This window comes from Mauremys reevesii, linkage group 3 (genome assembly GCF_016161935.1).
Source record: "Mauremys reevesii isolate NIE-2019 linkage group 3, ASM1616193v1, whole genome shotgun sequence".
NCBI classification, from domain to species: domain Eukaryota; kingdom Metazoa; phylum Chordata; order Testudines; family Geoemydidae; genus Mauremys; species Mauremys reevesii.
This window is the reverse complement of record NC_052625.1, coordinates 201,271,218-201,293,680: the sequence shown is the minus strand read 5'-3', so window position 1 is coordinate 201,293,680 and position 22,463 is coordinate 201,271,218. Positions and strand designations below refer to the sequence as shown.

The 22,463-nt window shown below is 42.5% G+C and overlaps 1 protein-coding gene across 4 annotated transcripts in view; it reads right to left on the bottom strand.

Annotated features, from left to right (window-relative positions):
* Positions 1 to 22,463, bottom strand: part of KIF13B (kinesin family member 13B) — a 200,953-nt gene that overhangs the window by 92,604 nt on the left and 85,886 nt on the right. For all 4 annotated transcript variants that reach the window (XM_039530153.1, XM_039530150.1, XM_039530151.1 and 1 more), the window contains 3 exons: positions 20,837 to 20,949; positions 11,499 to 11,610; positions 3,527 to 3,739 (listed from right to left, as the gene is read on the bottom strand). In XM_039530153.1, coding sequence (XP_039386087.1) covers positions 3,527 to 3,739; positions 11,499 to 11,610; positions 20,837 to 20,949 — 438 coding nt within the window. The remainder of the gene's footprint in view (positions 1 to 3,526; positions 3,740 to 11,498; positions 11,611 to 20,836; positions 20,950 to 22,463) is intronic.

The following is a 22,463-nucleotide window of genomic DNA, read 5'->3' as shown; positions in this document are numbered from 1 at the left end:
TCATATGTAATGTCCACCAGTACTAGTACTGGGGTATTCTTCTTATACTATCTTCGATAGGAAGTAGATTTGTTATAATAATTTATGCTTATTTGTGTATCATTTCCATTTACAAAATGAAAACACTGTCAACCACTTGGTGTTTACACAATGTCAATCAATGCAAGCAAGGGAGATTTAAGTTAGATATTAGGAAAAGCTTTCTAACTATAAGGATAATTAAGCACTGGAATAGGTTTCCAAGCAAGATTGTGGAATCCCCATCATTGGAGGTTTTTAAGAACAGGTTAGACAAGCACCCGTCAGGGATGCTTTAGGTATACTTAGTCCTGCCTCAGCAGAGGGGTCTGGACTAGATGACTTCTCGAGGTCACTTCTGACCTTTCATTTCTATGATTCTGTGAAACATAGCTCCTCGTTGGACCAACTTCCTAACCCTACAACCATAATTCCTTCAAGAAGAATCCAAGGTAAGCACAGAGACTTCACTGCATGCCTTGAACAGACTCCAGATCTCTTTGACCAAGAGCAGAAGCAAGAGCTAAGAGTGTAGGCTCCTCCTCTGTACTGGAGTTTCCCCAGCCCCCAGATATACTAGTCTAGGGACTGTCAGCTGGAGCATCTCAGCAGATCAACTGTCCAGATAAAGCCTGCAGAAAGGCCACCTTTTATATATCTAAATCATAAGGAATTCATAGCTCATAAACCAATAGCACAGATTTTATCCGTGAAGGAAAGGGAAGCCAGTGCAGTCTCTAGAACAAAGGTCTAATATGCCTAATTCTAATTAAGTATTTATTAAGCAAAGGCAATGGGATCTAGTGAGCAAAGCACAAAGTTGGAAATAAGTTATTTTCAGCTTCTAAATCTGCTTTGGTTATTTCATATGATCTTAGACAAATCACTTAACATCTGTGTCTGCTTCTCCATCAGCTTGGAGATCAATTATACCTACACAAGGAGGATTTTTTGGTTGCTGTTTGGATAGCGTATGTGCATGAGATATATAAAATTAGCGCTAAGCATTATTAACCTTATTTTGACACCCAGGTGACACAACATTGCATATTTATTAGAACAAAATATAAAACTCTCAGATACACAGGACCAAAACCAGAATGCAGGAAAGCAGGCGCATCCCCAGAGAGTCTGAATTAGTTGGTTGTTTAGTTTCCAAGATCAGCACAGAAATGTTGGTAGACTTAGTGTGGACACAGTACCACGTTTTGGAATTAGTTCCAGAAGAGTTAGGTTAACGTGACTCAACTAGTATAGATAAAATAAAAAGATCAAAAGAGAGGAATGAATCTTATTCGTCCACTAAAAAATGAAAGTGTCAGATATTGTTCAGCTTACAGCTATTTGAGAGAGAAAGTGAGAGACACTGACGCCAAGAGGAAAAATACACTGTAAGGTCTAAATTTAGACGGGAACTTCAGAATGTAATTCTGCGACTGTCCATATGAATCACTAAATATTTTTTTTTAGAAATATGTGTAAGCAATTATTTTATGAAGATAAATAGGTCATATACAAATGCAATAAGCTGGAGGGGAAGAGAGGATACAATACAGCTTATGATCTTTACAGTGCAGATTTTTAGCTACAAGCTGTATAGCATTTTTGTATTTTGTGCCAATTCCATTGAGATGATGGTGGGGGTACGATTTAACACACAGGAAAGGAATGATCACTTATATTACATTGTTTTAGAGAGCTGGCTCCCATTATTTGGGCACTAATCCCTTTGTAACAACAACCAACTAGAAAATGAAAACAAAACCATAAAATAAACACACAGTACTTCTCAAAGGATCTCCAAGGATTTGAAAATTTTGGCATGTGTGCGTTTTTTGTTGGTGTTTGTTTTTGTTCTCAAGAGTGACTACTGATTTTGGGTGCCTGACTTAAGATACCTTAAAAAGAATTAATTTTCAGAGGGGTTGGGGCAATGCTCAGCAAGTTCACATGTCTCAACTTAAACACAACAACACTGAAGCACCAAAAAAATCACTAGTCACTTTTGAAAGCCTCAACACCATTGAGCCCCATAACACTCCTCTGATGGAAGTACTATTATCCCAATTTTCCAGAATGAGAAACAGACACGGATTAAATAACTTGGCTGGGGCCATAATCACAGCAACTTCTTTGGCAGTTCTGGGAAGAGAACCGAAAACTACTCCAACTCCTAGCCCTGTTTTCTAACCATTAGATCAGGGGTCAGCAACCTTTCAGCAGTGGTGTGCCGAGTCTTCATGTATACACTCTAATTTAAGGCTTCATGTGCCGGTAATACATTTTAACGTTTTTTAGAAGGTCTCTCTATAAATCTATAATATATAACCAAACTACTGTTATATGTAAAGTAAACAAGGTTTTCAAAATGTTTCAGAAGATTTAAAATTAAATTAAAATGCAGCTCTTATCAGTTTAGTGTGATCCTTGCCCCTTGCTTTTCCTTGATGAGTTTTCCAATGTCTGGCACGTATTTGGATACTTTAAGCTGCACATTGGCTTCTGAGTGATCAGTTGTTAACCAGCTGGAACCCCAGATCGGCAGCTGAGGTGAGTGGAGCTGGCGGCTGGTAGGGCTGAGCAGGGCCGGAGGCCTGGACCCTGTCTGGCAGGGGGCCTGCGTTGGAACGCCAACGGGAAGCAAGGTGAGTGGGGCTGCGGTGGGGGACCCCGGCTGGCAAGGGGCCAGCAGCCAGAACCCCAGAGCAGCAACTGAGCACCTCAGCCTGCCCCACTCTGGGGTTTCAGCTGCCGGCTCCTGTCAGGTGGGGTCTCAGCCCGCTGCCGGCCTGGGGTTCCTTCACCCAGGCCAGCATTGGGCGCTGAGTGGAACCGGCGGCTCAGCCCACACCGCGTGCCATCAAAAATTGGCTGCGTGCCACCTTTGGCATGCGTGCCACAGGTTGCCGACCCCTGCATTAGATCATGCTCCTGAATGCTTCAGTTTGAGATACAAATTAATCACAAGTATCTTGTCTTCAAAACTTGAAATAGGGGATAAATTCATAATAAATATTGTTAAATGTTTTTTAAAGTTGTAAAGTAAACAGAAGTCATGTGAATATATTTACATCTTGAAGAAAGTGTTGTAATTCTGCTGTATTCCTGGATAGTTAGGTAAAGCCCTCCCAATAGCAAGCACAGTCTTTCAAACGTCTGTGTCCCTAGTTCTAGCTGTATGTCTTTTTTCCTCCTAGATCTCTGCCTAAACTCAGACACTACAATGTGACCACTCAATGAAACATTCCAAGGGAGGCTTGTCTCTCACATTACCACCCCACTAGTCAACACTCAGCAGTGTCATATGGATAAGAGGAAAAACGGGGAGAGGAAGAAAGCTGAGGTGACGAAAGATGATGTGGATTTTCCTCATAAATACTGTCTAGTATATTGCCTTACTGATGTTTATCTTCAAGCCCAGACAAAATATCCAATCAGTGTCTTCACAGGATTGCAGCAGCACAAAAAAGAACACCCAAAGGAGCCTTGAACAGCTAGTATATTGTACCTCTGCTTTGGTGAGCTGTTCTCGGAGCTTCTCCACCTCCTCTCGGAGTTCTCGGATGATGCGGGCATTGGGGTCTTCATTCACCACGGCATGATTAACTATGTTCTTGGCCCGGTCTGCGTACCTCAATGTGGAAAGGGTCTCATCATAGTTATCTGCTGCTGGGCTGACTGTTGCCACCATAGCAGTCTTGCTGTTACCACCAAGGCTGTCCTGTAGGAGAGCAAAGGAAAACAATTTAGGCAGGATTTTTTGTTCATTTGTTTTTTAAAAAGAGCACCGAATAATAAAGGAGGGGAGTGGTAATGAGAGAGCCTTTCACCCCAAGCCCACCAGTTCAACTCCAGTCCATGTAGGTAGTAACTAAAAGCTGTTTGCATCTGAAGGCTATTTGGTGGCCTATGTATACTGGGTTGGTGGCCTCCTTAGGTCTTCTATTGGTACCTCTCTCTATGATATCTGAGTGCCTCCCCCAGGAAAAGAAGCCACTTGTGAATGTTCTTTTTCCAGCAGTCATGAGCCTTCCTCACTGGTCCAGAGTGTCTGTGTTAAAGCAGAATGAAGCAAGAGAGGGCAGGAAGGAGAGAGAGAGACACCCCATCTTTCAGGTAGATTAAACCAATCTGATTGAGATTTCTGAAAAGTCAGGCCTGTAATTGCTGACAGCATCATTGTCCATCTAAACAGACTGGCCAAGGACTGTATCATGGAGGCTAAGCTACTTTCTTGTCCCTAGATGCAGTCCCTCCTGACCAAGGGTGAGGGAAAGTTGCATTGTTGTTATCTGTGCTGTATTTGTTCTATGGTTGACACAGAGGACTAATCTTCAGAGCTGTCAAGTTCATCTCGGGGTATCAGTGGCCTCCACTCATCTGAGGGCATGGGACTTTTATTGTTTTAGTGAGATCTGTCTACTATTCCATGTTCACAAATAGTCTGGCAACTTTCACAAATACTGAGTGTAGATTTAAAAAAAAGTAATTCTAATGTATCTGGAAACCTCACATCAGCAATTGCATGCCAGGGATGATTGTCAGGGACTATTTAAGACAGAAACGTAGGACCTCATCCAATCTGTGTATTTTGTAGGGGTTACATCAGCAAGCTCTGGTAGAGGTCCCTTGATGCAGGAAGCATGTTGCAGTGGCACAAAATGGCTATGACTCCTCTTTTCCCGCCCCCCTCCCCCAAAAAAATGATCATGACAGACTAAGGCAACCCAGCTCTAAATGAGGCATAAGCCAACATAGCAAGAACTGCTGATTCAGCAGCTTTTCAAAACTGTTCTACTAGTATTTAAAGCTGCTTCCTATCACTGGGACAACTCCAGTGAAGCAAACCAGCAGTAGCATCTCCTGCCATCCACAGAAATTAAACTTTGAGTCAATAGATACGATGCAACAGGCAGGAGATGATGCAATTTATCCATTCTTGTGTCCGCTTTTCTGGCCTTAGCGCTGTGTTCTAGTTAAACTCATTGGTGGGGTGTCCTCCTCTAACAAGAACATCTATGACGAGCCCATATAGGATACAGAAGCAGACAGCTATAAAATGTTTGCAACAAAAGTTACACCAGCAAGAAAACAGTATATTACTGTGCATCATTTTAATCACCAAATTGGAGAGCAGGCTAATAAATGCTTGTTCAATACAGAAGGCTTTGTAAAAATACCAAACAAAATATTTGTCCTAGAATAGCTTAAGGCTGTTTAAAAACAAACAAAAAAAAGATAAAAAATGTTGCACGTAAACCTTTGTATGACAAATTGGTCAAGATTTTTTTTTTTTTTTTTTTTTTTAAATACAGCAAGTTGTAGCTTGAATTTGCTACACTCAGAATGGAATCTAAACTGTTTAACACAACAGGAATAGATCTTCCAAAAAGGAAAATCATGCCACAAAAGAAAAATGAAGGCGTTCCTCAAAAAGTGGACATCACTTTAAAAGGTGCCATAAAGATAACCCCACCTAGGAGCTACAGTTATTGAGGTCATATATCCATATTCTCTGAGCCAAAGGGAAAAAACCTTTTAGTGCAATAGTTCTTCATCTATTCCATACTGTGACCCTTTTTACATATTGGTGCTCCTCTCTTATCCAGCAAGATAGGAAGGACAGGGCGGTCTTGATCCTGAGGTTGAGAACCCCTGCCTTTGTGTAAATGTAACCAACATGGCATGTGCAGCACTAAGTTACATGTAATAGCACACAACCCACAATCAGTTTATGGGCCAGTTACAAAATGAAATAGTTTTGAGGATTCAGTGGCCATTTTGCTGGTTTCAATTGCTAAGGCTTTCTTCCAGTTTACTACAGATATTCAATATGAACATGACCCACTAAATCAGATTGTCCATCCCCTCCTTAGCTAGTGCAATATTATCCACTTCAGTATTCACAGAAGGCGAATATTTTAATTCATAGGAATTGAAAAGGTGGTTGCATTTAAACTGACTTATAAAATGATTTAATTAGGGCTGTTAAGGACTGAAGAAAATAATTGCAATTAATCGTGAGATTAAAAAAAGTCGCGATTAATCAGTTTTAACCACACTGTTAAACAACAGAATACCAATTTAACTTTATTCACCTCATACAAGTACTGTAGTATACTCTCTACCATGAAAGTGCAATTTACAATTTCAGCTGACATTGTAAGTAAGACGCAGGCAGCATTATCTCTCATAAATGTAAACAAACTTGTCTTAGTGATTGGCCGAACAAGGAGGAGGACATAAGAACGGCCATACTGTGTCAGACCAAAGATCCATTAAGCTCAGTATTCTGTCTACTGACAGCTGCTAATGCCAGGTGCCCCAAAGGGAATGAAAAGAACAGCTAATTATCAAGTGACCCCTCCCCTGTTGCCCAGTCCCAGCTTCTGGCAAACAGAGGCTAGGGACACCATCCCTGCCCATTCTGGCTAATAGCCACTGATGGACCTATCCTCCATGAATTTATCTAGCTCCTTTTTTAACCCTGTTATAGTCTTGGCCTTCACAACGTCCTCCTGCAAGGAGTTCCACAGGTTGATTGTACGTTGTGTGAAAAAATACTCTTTTGTTTGTTTTAAATCTGCTGGCTATTAATTTCATTGGGTGACCCCTAGTTCGTGTTATGAGAAGGAGCAAATAACACATCCTTATTTATTTTCTCCACACTACTAGTCATGATTTTATAGACCTCTGTCATATCCCCCCCCTTAGTAGTCTCTTCTCCAAGCTGAAAAGTCCCAGTCTTATTAATCTTTCCTCATATGGAAGCTGTTCCAGACCCCTAATCATTTTTGTTGCCCTTTTCTGAACAACATTTTTTTTTTACAAACCATTTCTTTTATATTAACAGCTAAATGCACTGCTGTACTATATACAGAGCCCTAGAGTTTAACGGTATAACTGGTTTTATTTGTGTTTGTGGCAAATACTTCTACATGGGACTTCCATGACCCACCACACAGATCAGCCAGAGGGAAATCTGGATTGCATTATAGGAGATGTAGTCCTCCAGGAGCCTGGCCCATATAATAGAATGGGGGCCTGAACTACAATTCCCATAAGGCAATGCCCTGATAGAGAAATGCAGTCTAATGTTTTGTTGAACTTGTCAGAAATATAATATTTCAGATCTGTTAAAAAAACCCTAAATATTCCAGTTTGGGTGGAACTGATCTGAAAATGAAATATTTATTTTAATTTTCTCATGGACAATTTAAATTTTGTGGAAACTATATTTTCCTATCAGAAAATCATTCTAATGGAAAATTCCCAACGAGCTCTAATCTTAAGTAATCCATGAAATGTAGGTCAAAGATTGCCACTGGGCATCATTAAAACTATTTGTCTAATCATTTCATTCAGGAGAACGCATTGAAGCTTTCCATAACAATCCTCAACGTGTTTAAATTCACAGAATAAATACCACTAGCTTATGGGAATACACTTTTTGTCCCATCCCTACATGTCTGCAAATTACTTTGTCTTGCAGGGCCCACTCCAAGTAAAATAGCAATGTACTCACATCGCAGCCATTGAAGACTATATGGGATCCAGTGTGAACTAGTTATGTTCAATGTGGGTCCCTTAAGCCAGGGACTTTTTTTCCTCTCCCAAACACTTTAAAAAACGTGACGCAACTGGCAAATGATCCCAGGTTTGTATATACAGTATGTCCAAAATCACACACTTTTTGGAATCCACAGAAAATGTTCATAGTTTACACTTTGAAAACTTCCATTGCATCAATTAGCTCCAAAGCAGAGCTTATACTAAAACCACTAAATCGGAACTCTTCTCCAGAGGCTGGGCTTGCTATTAGTGATACGCCACCATGGTTCATAACCTATCCATTATTAATTTTCTAATGGTCCCTCCATTACTGTGTTGACTGCTCAGGCCCAGCTCGAGGGCATCCAATTTATTTGTATAAATAATTCTCTGTTGTATAATGGCACTGGTTTCTTTATTGCACAGTGGGAAGGGTGAATGGAGAATAAGCTAGACTCTCATAATGTAAAAGAGCAAAAGGTGGGAGGCTTAGTATGTCAGAGACAAGAACAGAATGGAAATAACTAAGGAAAAAAAAGACTAAAACCAGCCAACTATGTGTCGGCACTAAAATTATTGTGAGAACACTATTGGAATGTGAAAATTTAGACATTACTTTCCTAACCAACACCTAGAACAAGAAAATAGTTTATGAGGCTATCACTGTTCTCAGTTCCTACATTTTTTCATTTTAATGTGCCTCAAACTGCAGAACACTCATGCAGAAGGCAGGGTAAATATAAATGTATAATTGATAAAACACACCAAAAGACTGATAAGTTGGTAAAAAGATTGGTTATTATTTTCGACCAAGTTCTCACTGGCATTTAGGTTCTGGTGCTGCTCCTAATGGCTTCAATGTGAACAGAATTGTTCCCCTACCATCTGTTATCCAAGGATCTTCAAGTAAGTTATAAACATGAAGGGCCTGGTTCTGAGAGTCACAACATTCCTGTGACATAAATAACTGTTGTTATATCTGTTTTACTATGGGGAAGATGGGCACAGAAATACTGAATGGACTTGCCCAAGGCCACACAACTGGGTGCAGAACCCAGAAGCTGCAACTGGCATTGTTATTAAAGTTTGTTTCCAGTAGTGCCCACAATACACAAGGAGCTTTCCGAAGATAAAGGAGTACGGTCCCTGCTCTGAAGAGTTTAGATAAAAAGATCAGGACAGGAAAATAGATGGAAAGGGGACAGAGGCAACATACAAGTAGTAAAGCTAGTAGATGGCCCATCTTGTAATACAAAGTCTTGATTATGTCAATGGTTATTCAAATTTGCTCTACAACAGTGGCTTCCAACCTGTGGTCCACAGATCCCTGGAAGTCCACAGACTAGGTCTAAGATTTCCAAAGGGATCTGCATCTCCATTCTAAATGTTCTAGGGGTCCACAAATGAAAATAGGTTGAAAACCACTGTTCTAAAATATAGATTATTCCTCAGTACTCCTAGTATCCTAGAATACATTCTCTCTACTGCACCACATTGAAAAGGAGTGGCACATTGTATAATAACAACCCCCAAATGCTTAAAGAGTTTAAAAACAAGCTTGGATATCTTTAATTGATGAATTTTTAATTTGAGCTCTCTTTTAATATAATCAAATTATCTTTTTCACTAGGTATTAGTTAAAAATTTTGTTCTTGAATTTCACTTAAATGAGCTTGTTTTTCAAATTAAGCCTTTGTTAGGATTTTAACATGGCTGAACATGAACAGGACAAAGGAAATGAGTTGCTTGGAGAAAGGCATAACAAAAGTGTTTCTGAGCTTGCACTTACTATGCATGCCATTGCCATCTTTGCTACAATGTATTGGGCAGGTGCTAAACATGAATTTCAATCTATTTGCTGGATTATGCTTAGAAAAGGATCCGCATAACTAATTCTAACAACAACATGGGAAAGCCTCTGAAAAGGTTTCTATTTCTGCTTCCTCAGATTCTGTTACCCATACATAGGTGTCACTATGGCAGTAAACTGAAACAAACCAAGCATAGTTGATTACAACACTGCACAGAAGCAAAGTATATTTGTTTCCACAAACTTCAAGACAGTGAATATAAAGGCAAGACTATATTTTAGCATAGATAAGAAGTGTTGTGTGGGGCAGCATTGTGAAAAGAAGATTTACTATACTATAAGAAAAATAAAATTTATCACCTCTGCTATTCTGTTCAAACTTTTATACAGCTTCATCACCGCAGTATGTGATGTTTAAAATCTTAGTATCTACAAGGTTAACTTACATCCCACGAAGTGGGTTTTCACCCATGAAAGCTCATGCTCCAATACGTTTGTTAGTCTATAAGGTGCCACAGAACTCTTTGCCGCTTGTTAACTGAATTTCCCAACGTTAACTATTACAAAACAATATTGTGGGAAGGTTTGTTAAAGGTAACTACTGGGAAAATCAAGACTCATAGTGCTAAGAGGCTACATCAGTTGACCTTTTATTTCCCTACTGTATCTAGCCCAAGAGGTAATGAACTGCATTGAAGGTCAACTATTGGGGGGTGGGTGTTTTTTTTTTTCTGTCCAAATTTCATTATAGGAAAAGGTTTAAACGTTTTAAGTACCTCTATATCCTGTAGCTCACTTTTTTTTTTTTACACTTGTAAGTAAACTATGGGAATGGAGGATTCACATCACATTATGTTGAAAGAGATCACCTAGGGATTATGTGCGGGTGGTTAGGCTGGGTGCAGTCTACAAAAGGATAGAATCTAGCTTTAGCAATCACCGGGTAATAGAGCTGACATAAATGGTTGCGGGTCTGAAGAAATCTGTTTCTTTTCCAGCTTATTTCTTTATACCAATAAATATCATAATTACCTCTTGATATCAAGAAAGCAGAGGACAAAGGTAAGGAAGGAAGAGATACCAGCTTGCCAAGATTCATAACTAAGTCTGATAGAAACATTTTGAACTTCACAATTTTGATGTGGAAAAACAGAAAAAAAAATGTAATAAACATTATGGGATACCCTAGTCCTGATGCCCCTATTGGGTCTGCACCTCTATAATGGAGTTATTTTAAAACCTAGCCAATCTGCTTGTCAGTCACTCGATCTGTACCAATGTAGGGAAAATCCATCTGATTATAAGGAAAGCACTTGCCTCTTTGGCTTTAGATATGAAAGCAAACAGGTAGCTCTAAAGGTAGCATATTCAAAGACCAGGAGAAAACAGGATTTTCCTTAAGTGAAACTACCCAGTCACTGCCCAAACTACTCTCTTTTTGGTTAACCGCAGCTTACGGTCCTTTTATAACCACTATATATAAAAGGAGGCAGCAGGAGCAAAAAAACAAAACAAAATATTTAGATATCAGTGAGCTTCATTTAAAGTCCTCCTAGTTTCTTTTTGCAACAGTAAACTTCAAATCAGAATGATCTGCAGTATAGAAACTGACTCCATAACTGCTCATTTCAGATGAGCATGACAATATGACTGCAATTGGACTGCAGATTGGGATATGTTTTGTGAATACACCTCTGCTGAGTTGACGCAAAGGGCTAAACATCTTATCCAAAATCTCTGAAGTTAATCGTGTCACCCATGAAATTGGGTAAACTTAGGTCATAAGGAGATGGTCCAGGCTAAATCAGCCCCAGAGTTCTAAGTGTAGCTGTTAGTGGTTGATTCAAAAAGCTGGACCGAAATATTTATTAGATCACTTAAAAAAATATGCCCTATACTTTTGGCATATACTTTTTCCCAATAAGCACAGGAGATAGAATATATCCTGTAGAGACTCTAATGGCTAATACCCTTCTAATTCTTCAAAGATGAGGCTGCTGTATATAAAACTAGGGTTAGATGATGGAACAACTGTATTTTATACATTACGAAGGAAAAATTCTTCTCTCTCTCTGTCCTCATGCCACCCACTCCAAAGATGTATGAGAAGTTCACTTACTTTAAGTAACCAAGTGAGCACAGAATCACGATATGGAACAAATTTGTTCTTGTTCTTGCCAGCAGCCTGATCCGCTAGAGCAGAAATAACCTGCCCAAGAGTTGTAAGGGACCTGCATGGAGAAAGTAACCAACCCATGAACAAGTGAAGAGATCTATAATCCAAAAAGCCCTTTTAAATGTGATGGATGCCCAAATAAACTGTAGTTACTCACCTTGTGCAGTAACTATGGTTCTTCAAGATGTGTCCCCCTATGGACATTCCGCTGTAGGCGTGTCTGCGTCCCTGTGCTGTTGATCGGAGAACTTTGGTAGCAGTCTATCCCGCTTGCCATGCACTATTCCTCACTTGCCACAAGGCTAGCCAGCATGTGTGGGAAATCCCTCCTCAGGAGTACAGATCCCAAGGGACCAAAGAGTTGCCCTAGAATCCTTCAACGTGTGAAGGGATGCGTCAGTCTTCTCAGCAAATAACTTGTCCCTTCAAAAGCAAGGTCGTTCCACCATAGTTTGGACCTCTTCAGGGAAGCCAGACAAGTAAAACCACAAAGCATGTCTCATCACAATGGCCACAGAAATCGAGTGCGCCACTGTGTCAGCTGCATCTTGCGTGGATTGGAGGGACACTTTAGCCAACAGCTGGCCCTCATTGACTATTGCCTTGAATTGTTCTTTGTGAGAATCAGGCAGTTGCTCAATAAAGGCACTGAGTTTCGTGTAGTTTTGGTAGTCATATTTTGCCAATAAGACTTGGTAGTTTGCTACACGGAACTGGAGAGTATCTGATAAATATGTCTTCCTGATGAACAGATCCAAACATTTCCAGTCCACCCGGTCATAAGGGGTGTATCTGAATGGTGCTCGCGGCCCCTACATTTAACTGCATCCAAAATGATGGAATTAGGAGGCGGATGGGAAAAGAGAAATTCTGTGTTCTTTGCTAGCACGTAATACTTTTTGTCTGCCTGCTTGCATATTGGCTGGACAGATGCAGGGGTCTTCTATATGACTTTGGCAGGATCCAGGAATGCCTCAATAATAGGGAGGGCCACACTGGAGGAGGTGGAGTAATGTAAAATGTTCACCAGGTTGTGGTAAGATTTGGTATTCTCCTGCAAGGGTATTTGTAGGGCTTCTGCCACCCATTGTGCCAGGCCCTGGAATAATGTGAAATCAGCCACTGATGGCACAGGGGGCATCACTGTCTTGTCTGGTTGGTACCATGGCTGACCAAACCAGGGAGGCTGTGGACTGGGTGGATGATATGCCTGATGCTCATAGTAAAATTGAAACCCAGGTGAGAAGAGTGGCAGGAACCCACATTTTCTCACTCACTTTCTGACTCTGATGATGAGAAAAGCAGTGCACGGCAGGGAGATGTCAGTGAGTCCAGGTCTCTGGGAAAACTTGGTATTGGGGCTCCGATACTGAGTAGGGGTGAGTCAGGTGCGCTGGACACTGAATGATCTGTCGTGCACTGGAAAGCCAGTGGTGCAGATGGTGTTGGTACTGCCGGTAGTTGTTAGTGCAGAGAGGCTTGCACCGATGGAGTTGGAGATGTGGACTTGTCCACAAAGTCCATTCATGCCAGATGCACCAGAGTCGGTACTGGTGCTGATATCCGTACCGATGAAGCCTTCCCCAGGGCGGATCTTCTATGTTTTTCATGCCCCTGCAGTACCGATGCTTCTTTGCCCATGCCTATTGGGTCTTTGGGCAGTCAAATTTTCTCTGTCATATGGTACCACTTGTACCCTGGGTACCAGTTTTAGATTACTTTGGTGCTGTTGGCACCAATGATACTGATGAAGCTGGAAATAGTTTTCAGCTCCATCAGGGCTCGCTACAGGGACTCACAGACCTTCTCTTAGAGGCCTTGTGTGAGTGGCTCATCTCTCTAGGCTCAGCTCTCTTCGATGTAGAAGGTTGTGGTGAGAGTTCCTGCAGGGACTCAGGGGTTGAAAGGCTGACTCCATGAGCAGGAGTTTGAGAATTAACTCTCTGTCTTTCCTGGACCTAGGCTTCAGCTGCCAGCACAAGCCACACTTTTGTGGAATGTGCTTTTCTCCCAGGCAGCGAACACACTGCGAGTGTCCATCGGTCACTGGGATAGATTCCATGCCACTGAGGCACTTTTTGAAGCCCGGGGAGCCGGGCACACCCTTGTCCAGGGGTTCACCCCCACCAGGGTTGGTGGGAAGCAAACTCTTACTACTACTTCTTTTTTAGACATGGCCAAACAAAAATACAAATGAAATAACAATGAAATAAAGCTTCAAGGGAAGCTAAAATTAGCAAATCTAAAGGGAGTTAAAGATCCATGAATGGACAGCTGAAGCTCCATCTCTTGCCAGGGGCTGTTCAGAAGGAACTGCGGAGGGATTGCTCACACATGCTGGCTAGCTTCGTGGCAGGTGAGGAGCAATGCACGCATGGGTGGGACAGATGGCTACCAAAGTTGTCTGATCAACAGTGCAAGGACGTAGGCACACCTACAGTGGAGCACCCATAGGGACACTACCCGAAGAAGCAGCTTACTTATCTGTTCTGTAACTGTTGTTCTTGGAAATGTGTTGCACATATCCATTCCACTCTTGGTGTGCGCGCATCCAGTTCAGCCCCTATAAACTCTATCCTCTGAACGAGTGAGAGGACAGACTTTTCTGAGTTGCTCAACAGTCCCAGTGCCTTACAATTTGACTGGATAAGAATTACAGTACCTGAATCGGCCTCTCGCAAGCCAGTAGTCCAGATAGGGATAGATTTATACTCCTAACTTTCTCAGGAAGGCAGCTACCAGTCCCATACATTTTGTGAAAATCCAGGGAGCTGCCAACAGGCCGAAAGGCAGCACTGGTAGCAAGATTGGTTTACCAAGAATCTGACATACTTCCTATGGTCTTGATAAATCCTCAAATGGAAACAGGCATCATTTAAGTCAAGGGTAGCATAGCAGTCTCCAGGATACAGAGAGGGGGAAAATGGAAGCTAGTGACATAATACAAAATTATTTTTTTTAAGATATCTGTTGAGCTGATGTGGTTCTAAAGTTGGCCTGAGACATCCCTTTGCTTTCAGTATTATAAAATAGCAGGATTAAATCCCTGTTCCTCTGTGACATTGAGGAACCTCTTCTATGGCTACCACCCAGATGAGAGTTTGAACCTCCTGAAGGAGGAGCACCTAGTGAGAGTGGTCCCTGAATACGGAAAGAAACAAACTGCAGAGTGCACCCTACTTCCATGGTACATAAGACCAATTGGTCTGAAGTAATTTGGGACCACGCACTGAAGAAATAGAAGAGATGGTTTGCAAACAAAAAAGGGAAGGAGAGACTAGAATCAGGAAGACTCATCTGACATCCTCGATTGAATTATAAGAATGGTTGCTTAGTACCCCCAGGGCACCTAGAGGGACCAGGAGGAACTGGAGGGGAAGGAGTTGGCCTGCACCTACAATTCCTACTCTTTTTCCTCAACAGGTACTGGTGAGGTGCAAGAATGGGTATTTGCGGGACTGCTGAGGACAAAAGTGCTTTCTCGAAGGGGCAAGAGTACACATGACCAATGACTTCAGAGTTGTCCTTGAGTCCTTTAAGCTGTGAAGTATATAATCCGTCTGAGCTGAAAAGAGGGATGAACCTGCTGAGCTTCCTGGGGCCCTGAAGACTGTAACCACGAGCACGGCTGTGGCAGAGGCCACGGTCTTACCAGCCAAGTTAGTGACATCCAAACCAGCCTGAAGCAACATTTTTGCCACTAACTTCCCTTCATCCACCTGTGAAAGGAACTCCTGTTTAGTGTCCTCAGACACTTTTCCATAAATTTCAGGACAACATCTCAGATGTTAAAGTCATATCGCCCAATAAGGCCTGCTGGATGGCAATTCTAAGCTGTACACTTGCCACAGAATAAATTTTTCTACCAAACAAGTCCAGCTTTTTGGCACCCTTTGGCGTAGGGATAGCGGCCTGCAGTCCCATGACTTCCCTCTCTTTGGCAGCCAAGACAATGAGTGATCCCAGAAAGGGGTAGAAATAAAAATGCTCAAAGCCTTGTGAGGGAACAAAATATCTAAGTTCCTTCCCACTTGTTTTGATGTGGGAGGGAGTTGCCACAGCCACAATGATGGGGTCTGAATTAGCTGTTACCATGCAAGAAAGAGATCTTGAAGTCATTGTGGATAGTTCTCTGAAAACATCCCCTCAATGTGCAGCGGCAGTCAAAAAAGCTAACAGAATGTTGGGAATCATTAAGAAAGGGATAGTTAATAAAACTGAAAATATCGTATTGCCTCTATATAAACCCATGGTACGCCCACAGCTTGAATTCTGCACGCAGATGTGGTCACCCCATCTCAAAAAAGATATATTGGAATTGGAAAAGATACAGAAAAGGGCAACAAAAATGATTAGGCATATGGAACAACTTCCATATGAGGAGAGATTAATAAGCCTGGGACTTTTCAGCTTGGAAAAGAGATGACTAAGGATACGTCTACACTACCCGCCGGATTGGCAGGTAGTGTTCGATCTATCGGGGATTGATTTATTGCGTCTCGTCTGGACACGATAAATCAATCCGCTAATTGACGCGCATACTCCACCTCGACAGGAGGAGTAAGCGGAGTCGATGGGGGAGCTGCGGCAGTCGACTCGCTGCCGTGAGGACAGCCAGGTAAGCCGAACTAAGATACTTCGAAGTTACATATCTTAGTTCGAACACCCTGCTAGTGTAGCCCAGGCCTAAGTGGGGACGGGGGGGGAGGGTAGGCGGTGGAAGAGGATATGATAGAGTTCATGGAGGATACGTCCATCAATGGCTATTAGTCAGGATGGGCAGGGATGGTGTCCCTAGCCTCTGTTTGCCAGAAGCTGAGAACGGGCGACAGGGGATGGATCACTTGATTACCTGTTCTGTTCATTCCCTCTGAATCACCTAGCATTGGCCATTGTCAGAAGACAGGATACTGGATTAGATAGACCTTTGGTCTGACCTAGTATGGCCGTTCTTATGTTCTAGAGCCTTGATGGATGCTAAAATCACCTTATCGATTGGTAGTGCCATCTGAGATGGCATAGCTGGGGCCAGAATGTCAATGATGCAGTGAGAAAACTCCTTAACCTCCTCTACTTGAATGTCCAATGCTGAGGACACCCTTTTTAGGATCTTTTGGAGAGCCCTGTAGTCATCAGGAGGGGGCAAGGATACTCCCGAGGAACTGCTTAATGGAGTATGTGTGAGGGATGAGAGGAAGCTAGCACAGGTTAAGGCTGGGCCCCCTCTGATAGTTGTTCCACAGTATCCTCGCTGGTAAAGTATAGGAGAGGAGCGGCGAGCCACACACTGTGGCTGAGAGACATAAGAGCCAACCTCCAAGTAAGAAGAATCGGCATCTCCTGACCATGGAGAGGCCACTTCAGTTGGTGCTGGAGATTGCTGCCAAGAGTCCAGAGAAGAACAAAGAGAAGCCATCATCACTGGCTTCCCTCTGGATGGTAAAGGCAGATGATAGCTTAGGGACATGGGAGGTTGATTTGATACCGAGTGCTGCATTGAAGAGGCTGATGCTGAACAGTCTACCTATACTGTAGGAGAGATCTCCTGCCCCACTGGGGACAGCAGTGCCGATAAGCTCAACAAGTTCCTTGCAGCTGCAAATGCCTCTGGCATGGATGGTACTGGAACAGTCACTGACCAGTACACAAGAGACTAAGATGATGCTGCAGATGATAAATGTGCTGCTCTGGGCCCTGGACTCAATGTTGTCTGCCTCAATGCCTGAATCAATGGTGCCATTTTATCCAAAAAGTGAGTGGAGGAGTGCTTCGATTTTGATTGCACTCTATTCATCACTTTGCCCCGTCTCTTGGCAGACTTAGGGATCAGAAATCTACCTCTCCCAGCAATGTCTTTGGAAGGCTTCTGTTTCTTCCTGTATCAGAGGGGTAGCCGTGTTAGTCTGGTTCTGTAGAAGCAGCAAAGAATCCTGTGGCACCTTATAGACTAACAGATGTTTTGCAGCATGAGCTTTCGTGGGTGAATACCCACTTCTTCGGATGCAAGCAGTGGAAATTTCCAGGGGCAGGTGTGTATATATAAGCAAGCAAGAAGCAGGCTAGAGATAACGAGGTTAGATCAATCAGGGAGGATGGGGCCCTGTTCCAGCAGCTGAGGTGTGAAAACCAAGGGAGGAGAAACTGGTTCTGTAATTGGCAAGCCATTCACAGTCTTTGTTTAGTCCTAAACTGATGGTGTTAAATTTGCAAATGAATTGGAGCTCAGCAGTTTCTCTCTGGAGTCTGGTCCTAAAGTTTTTTTGCTGGAGGATGGCCACCTTAAAATCTGCTATTGTGTGGCCAGGAGGTTGAAGTGTTCTCCTACAGGTTTTGTATATTGCCATTCCTAATGTCTGATTTGTGTCCATTTATCCTTTTCCTTAGAGACTGTCCAGTTTGGCCGATGTACATAGCAGAGGGCATTGCTGGCATATGATGGCATATATTACATTGGTGGGCGTGCAGGTGAATGAACCGGTGATGGTGTGGCTGATCTGGTTAGGTCCTGTGATGGTGTTGCTGGTGTAGATATGTGGGCAGAGTTGGCATCGAGGTTTGTTGCATGGGTTGGTTCCTGAGCTAGAGTTACTATGGTGCGGTGTGCAGTTGCTGGTGAGAATATGCTTCAGGTTGGCAGGTTGTCTGTGGGCGAGGACTGGCCTGCCACCCAAGGCCTGTGAAAGTGTGGGATCATTGTCCAGGATGGGTTGTAGATCCCTGATGATGTGGAGGGGTTTGAGCTGGGGACTGTATGTGATGGCCAGTGGAGTCCTGTTGGTTTCTTTCTTGGGCTTGTCTTGCAGTAGGAGGCTTCTGGGTACACATCTGGCTCTGTTGATCTGTTTCCTTATTTCCTCATGTGGGTACTGTAGTCTTGAGAATGCTTGGTGGAGATTTTCTAAGTGTTGGTCTCTGTCTGCGGGGTTAGAGCAGATACGGTTGTACCTCAGTGCTTGGCTGTAGACAATGGATCTTGTGGTGTGCCCGGGATGGAAGCTGGAGGCATGAAGGTAGGCATAGCGGTCTGTAGGTTTTCGGTATAGGGTGGTAATGTGACCACCACTTATTAAGTGGACCTCCGTGTAGATAGGTCCAGGCTGAGGTTGATGGAGGGTGGAAGCTGTTGAAATCATGGTGGAATTTTTCTAGAGTCTCCTTCCCATGGGTCCAGGTGTTGAAGATGTCAGGAATGTAGCGTAGGTAGAGAAGGCGTGAGTGGACAGGAGCTGAGGAAGCGTTGTTCCAGGTCAGCCATAAAAATATTGGCATATTGTGGGGCCATGCGGGTGCCCATAGCGGTGCCACTGATCTGGAGATATATATTGTCATTAAATTTGAAATAGTTGTGTGTGAGGATAAAGGCACAGAGCTCAGCAACCAGTTGTGCTGTGGCATCATCAGGGATACTGTTCCTGACAGCTTGTATTCCATCAGTGTGTGGGATGTTTGTGTAGAGAGCCTCTACATCCATGGTGGCTAGGATGGTGTTCTCTGGAAGGTCACCAATGCATTGTAGTTTCCTCAGGAAATCAGTGGTGTCACGGAGATAGCTGGGAGTGCTGGTAACATAGGGTCTGAGTAGGGAGTCCACATATCCAGACAGTCCTTCAGTGAGAGTTCCAATGCTGTTTCTTCCTGGGCACCCACAAGGATGAGCGGTGCCAGGACTCAGTCAGCAATGGAGATGTACTGCTCACACATGCCAAAGTGCTCAGTACCCTCTCTGACCGACAAGACTCTGAAGGTGTGCTCAGAGCAGCCTCCGTCAAAAGATACTTCAGCCTGGCCTCTCCATCTCTTTTGGTTCTTGGCTTGAAGTCCTTTTCAATCTGGCACAGATCCCTAACGTGAGTCTCACCAAAACACTTTAAACAATTAGAGCGCAGCTTGCTTGTAGGCATCAGCTTTGAGTAAGAAAGACAGGGCCTGAAGCCTGGGACTGAGGAATTCCTTGGTACTGACAAACGGAACCCCAAAATTGGGGAACTGAGAAAAAACTAACGGATACTAAACAAACTTATCTATCACTAACACACACCAAGAACTATGTAACTAGGTAACTGTATACAAGAAAAACACACCGAGAACTTGCTAAAGCAAGACCAGATTCTAACAACTGTCATGGGCAGCAAGAAGGAACTAAGGGGGGCCAGGAGTGGCTTTGCCTTTTATTAAGATGTTAAAAACAAAGTGAACGGTACAGAGTTTAAGCATAGAAGTTTCTGGTTATCAGGGAACAACATACAGATTATCGAGGGTGCATGTGGTGCAGTGTGGCAGCAGAGGGCACTTGAGCTGGTCTGATGAGTACTGCCAAGGGGAAAATTTCTGACCATTGTGCTCATGGCACGCACACACCAAGAGTGGAATGCATGTGTAATCACTCAAAGAAGAACAAAAGCCTTCCAACCATTGTCATTTCAGTAGTGTAACTTTATCTCAGTTTCACAGAATTAATGTTTATCTGATTAGTACCTACATCTTCAGTGTAACAAATACCTAAAGCAGTAACAGCCCTTGCCCATCCAACACCCACTTCAGACAAATGAAATTTAGTTTGGTGGCCTCCATCTAGTCCCCTTTTTGTACACATCAATTTGCCATAATTATTAGTCTCTATTCATGAAGATAACTGCAAGTGCAGGAGTGTCAGAAGTAAGGCAAGACCCTGCTTTTCCAAAAAAGCAGCTATTAAAAAAAAAGTTAGCCAGTGGCATTTCCACTAATATTCTCTTCCAACACAAGCTACATTGCTTAGCAATGTATCAATTTTCTATGCGAGAAACTCATAAGATAAAAAGTTTTCAGCCTTTATAATCATGTCCTTGCAACACAAATTACATGCATAACTGTTGCAGGGAGTATAAACAAGCATGAAACACATCTTAAATACTTAAAATGTGCACAGATCACTTGAGAATTTCTATAGAAATAGCATTGAAATACAAAACAACCTCAGAAAAGCCTGAACTGGTTACAAGTACCTTGCAGAAATCGTATTGATTAAACAGTGCATTAGAAGTTTGATGTCGCTTTCCTTTATTGCCTACTTTAACAAAAACAGCATCCAGAAAAATCATGAAAAGCCTTACTTGTTAATGGAAGCAGCAAAGAATCCTGTGGCACCTTATAGACTAACAGATGTTTTGCAGCATGAGCTTTCGTGGGTGAATACCCACTTCTTCGGATGCTGCAAAACATCTGTTAGTCTATAAGGTGCCACAGGATTCTTTGCTGCTTCTACAGAACCAGACTAACACGGCTACCCCTCTGATACTTACTTGTTAATGTTGCTTCCTTCCTTCAGCCTGTCACCTGCAGCACCAGTCTTAGTTGCCCTTTCGCTGCCCGCTAAGTCCACCAGACTCAGTTTGCCCACTTTCTCACCCGATGTCTGAGGAATGGACAAGAGAAGAGTTACTGTTAAAAGATTTTACTCACTCAAACTTCTAGTTAAGTTTCACAGTTTGCCACGTTTTCAAATAAGAATGCAGGTTCTATTCATTACTTCCGACCTTTTATCCGACACATTTTAAAATAAAGATTATAACAAGTACTGAACATTAAAACATAGCGTTTTGAATCAAAAATAATCCTTCTATTACTTTAGTTGCTGCCTCAAAAGTGGTAATGTGGGATGCATCAAGAACTCCAAGACCACTAGCTGGACACCTAAATACCAGAAAGGAGGAATGCAGCCAGTATCAGACAGGTATAAAGCAAGAAGAGTGGGAAGAGGGAACACAGGCAATGGACCAGGAGTCACAGATCCGGATGCTCAATCTAATCGGGGGCAACATCTCTAACTTTGATTCCTATTTTCAAGATGAGAAAACTGTTGCTTGTCCAAAGCGACAGTGGGAGTCAGGGACTCCTGAATCTCAGGTCTGCTGTACACTTAAACCTTAGGATGACTTAGCTATGCCACTCAGAGGTGTGAAAAATTCTTACCCTTGAGAGATAGAGACAGGCTGACTTTAGTCCTGCTATAGACACCTTTAGGTTGACAAATGAATTTTTCCATCAACCTAGCTACTGCCTCTTAAGAAGGTGGATTTACTACAGCGACATAAATAACCCACACACTACAGCAACGTAGCTATAGTACCATGGCTGTGCTGCTGTAGTGCTTGTAGCATAAACAGCCCCTCAGTTTTGACACTGATTCCCAGTCCAGTGCTCAGATTCCATCACTCTGAAAATAAGAATGAGCAAAGCAGGAAGTATGTAATAATTCCACATTTTATAAAGGGCAGATATTTACAAAAATACTAAGATGACAGGGAAGGTTTCTCACGTCCCCTCCAAAGACCTTCTCCTTAAAGAAGGAATTTCAAGCTGATTAAAAAACTTTCAACTCTCAACTTTAACCCAATAGAAGTTTTATCATAAATTCTTATTACTCTTGCCAGTTATAGCTGGACCAAAAATAAATTTTTCAAACATTCAACCTGGGATTTGGACTTCTCTTAAATTAATGAGTATCTTAAGCTTTTTCTTAGCTCCCAAAACCATAGTATGCAAATGCTAAGAGTATAATTACATTTTCAAAAGTACCTGTGTCTCATTGGAAAAAAAATCAATTAGATTATTTTTTTCCACTGGAATGTAGGCACTTCTGAAAATGAAACTTTGTCTCCAAGCACGCTGCTCTTCTATCTCATAGCACAGTGGCATGTTGGATCATCTAATTTCAGAATCTGAAGACAGCAGAAAAAAAAGCCAGGCCAGAAGCCCAGTGTTCCAGAAATTCATATAGCTGCATAGTCAGCAGGGTGGTAACTGGAGGACAAGAAGGGAAAGAGGAAAGCAAAACAACTATCTTGGGCCAAGCCTAACCAGAAGCATCAAAGAAACCAGAAATGCAATGTAGCAACAGAAAAACTAGAGAACCATGAAAAGTACAGC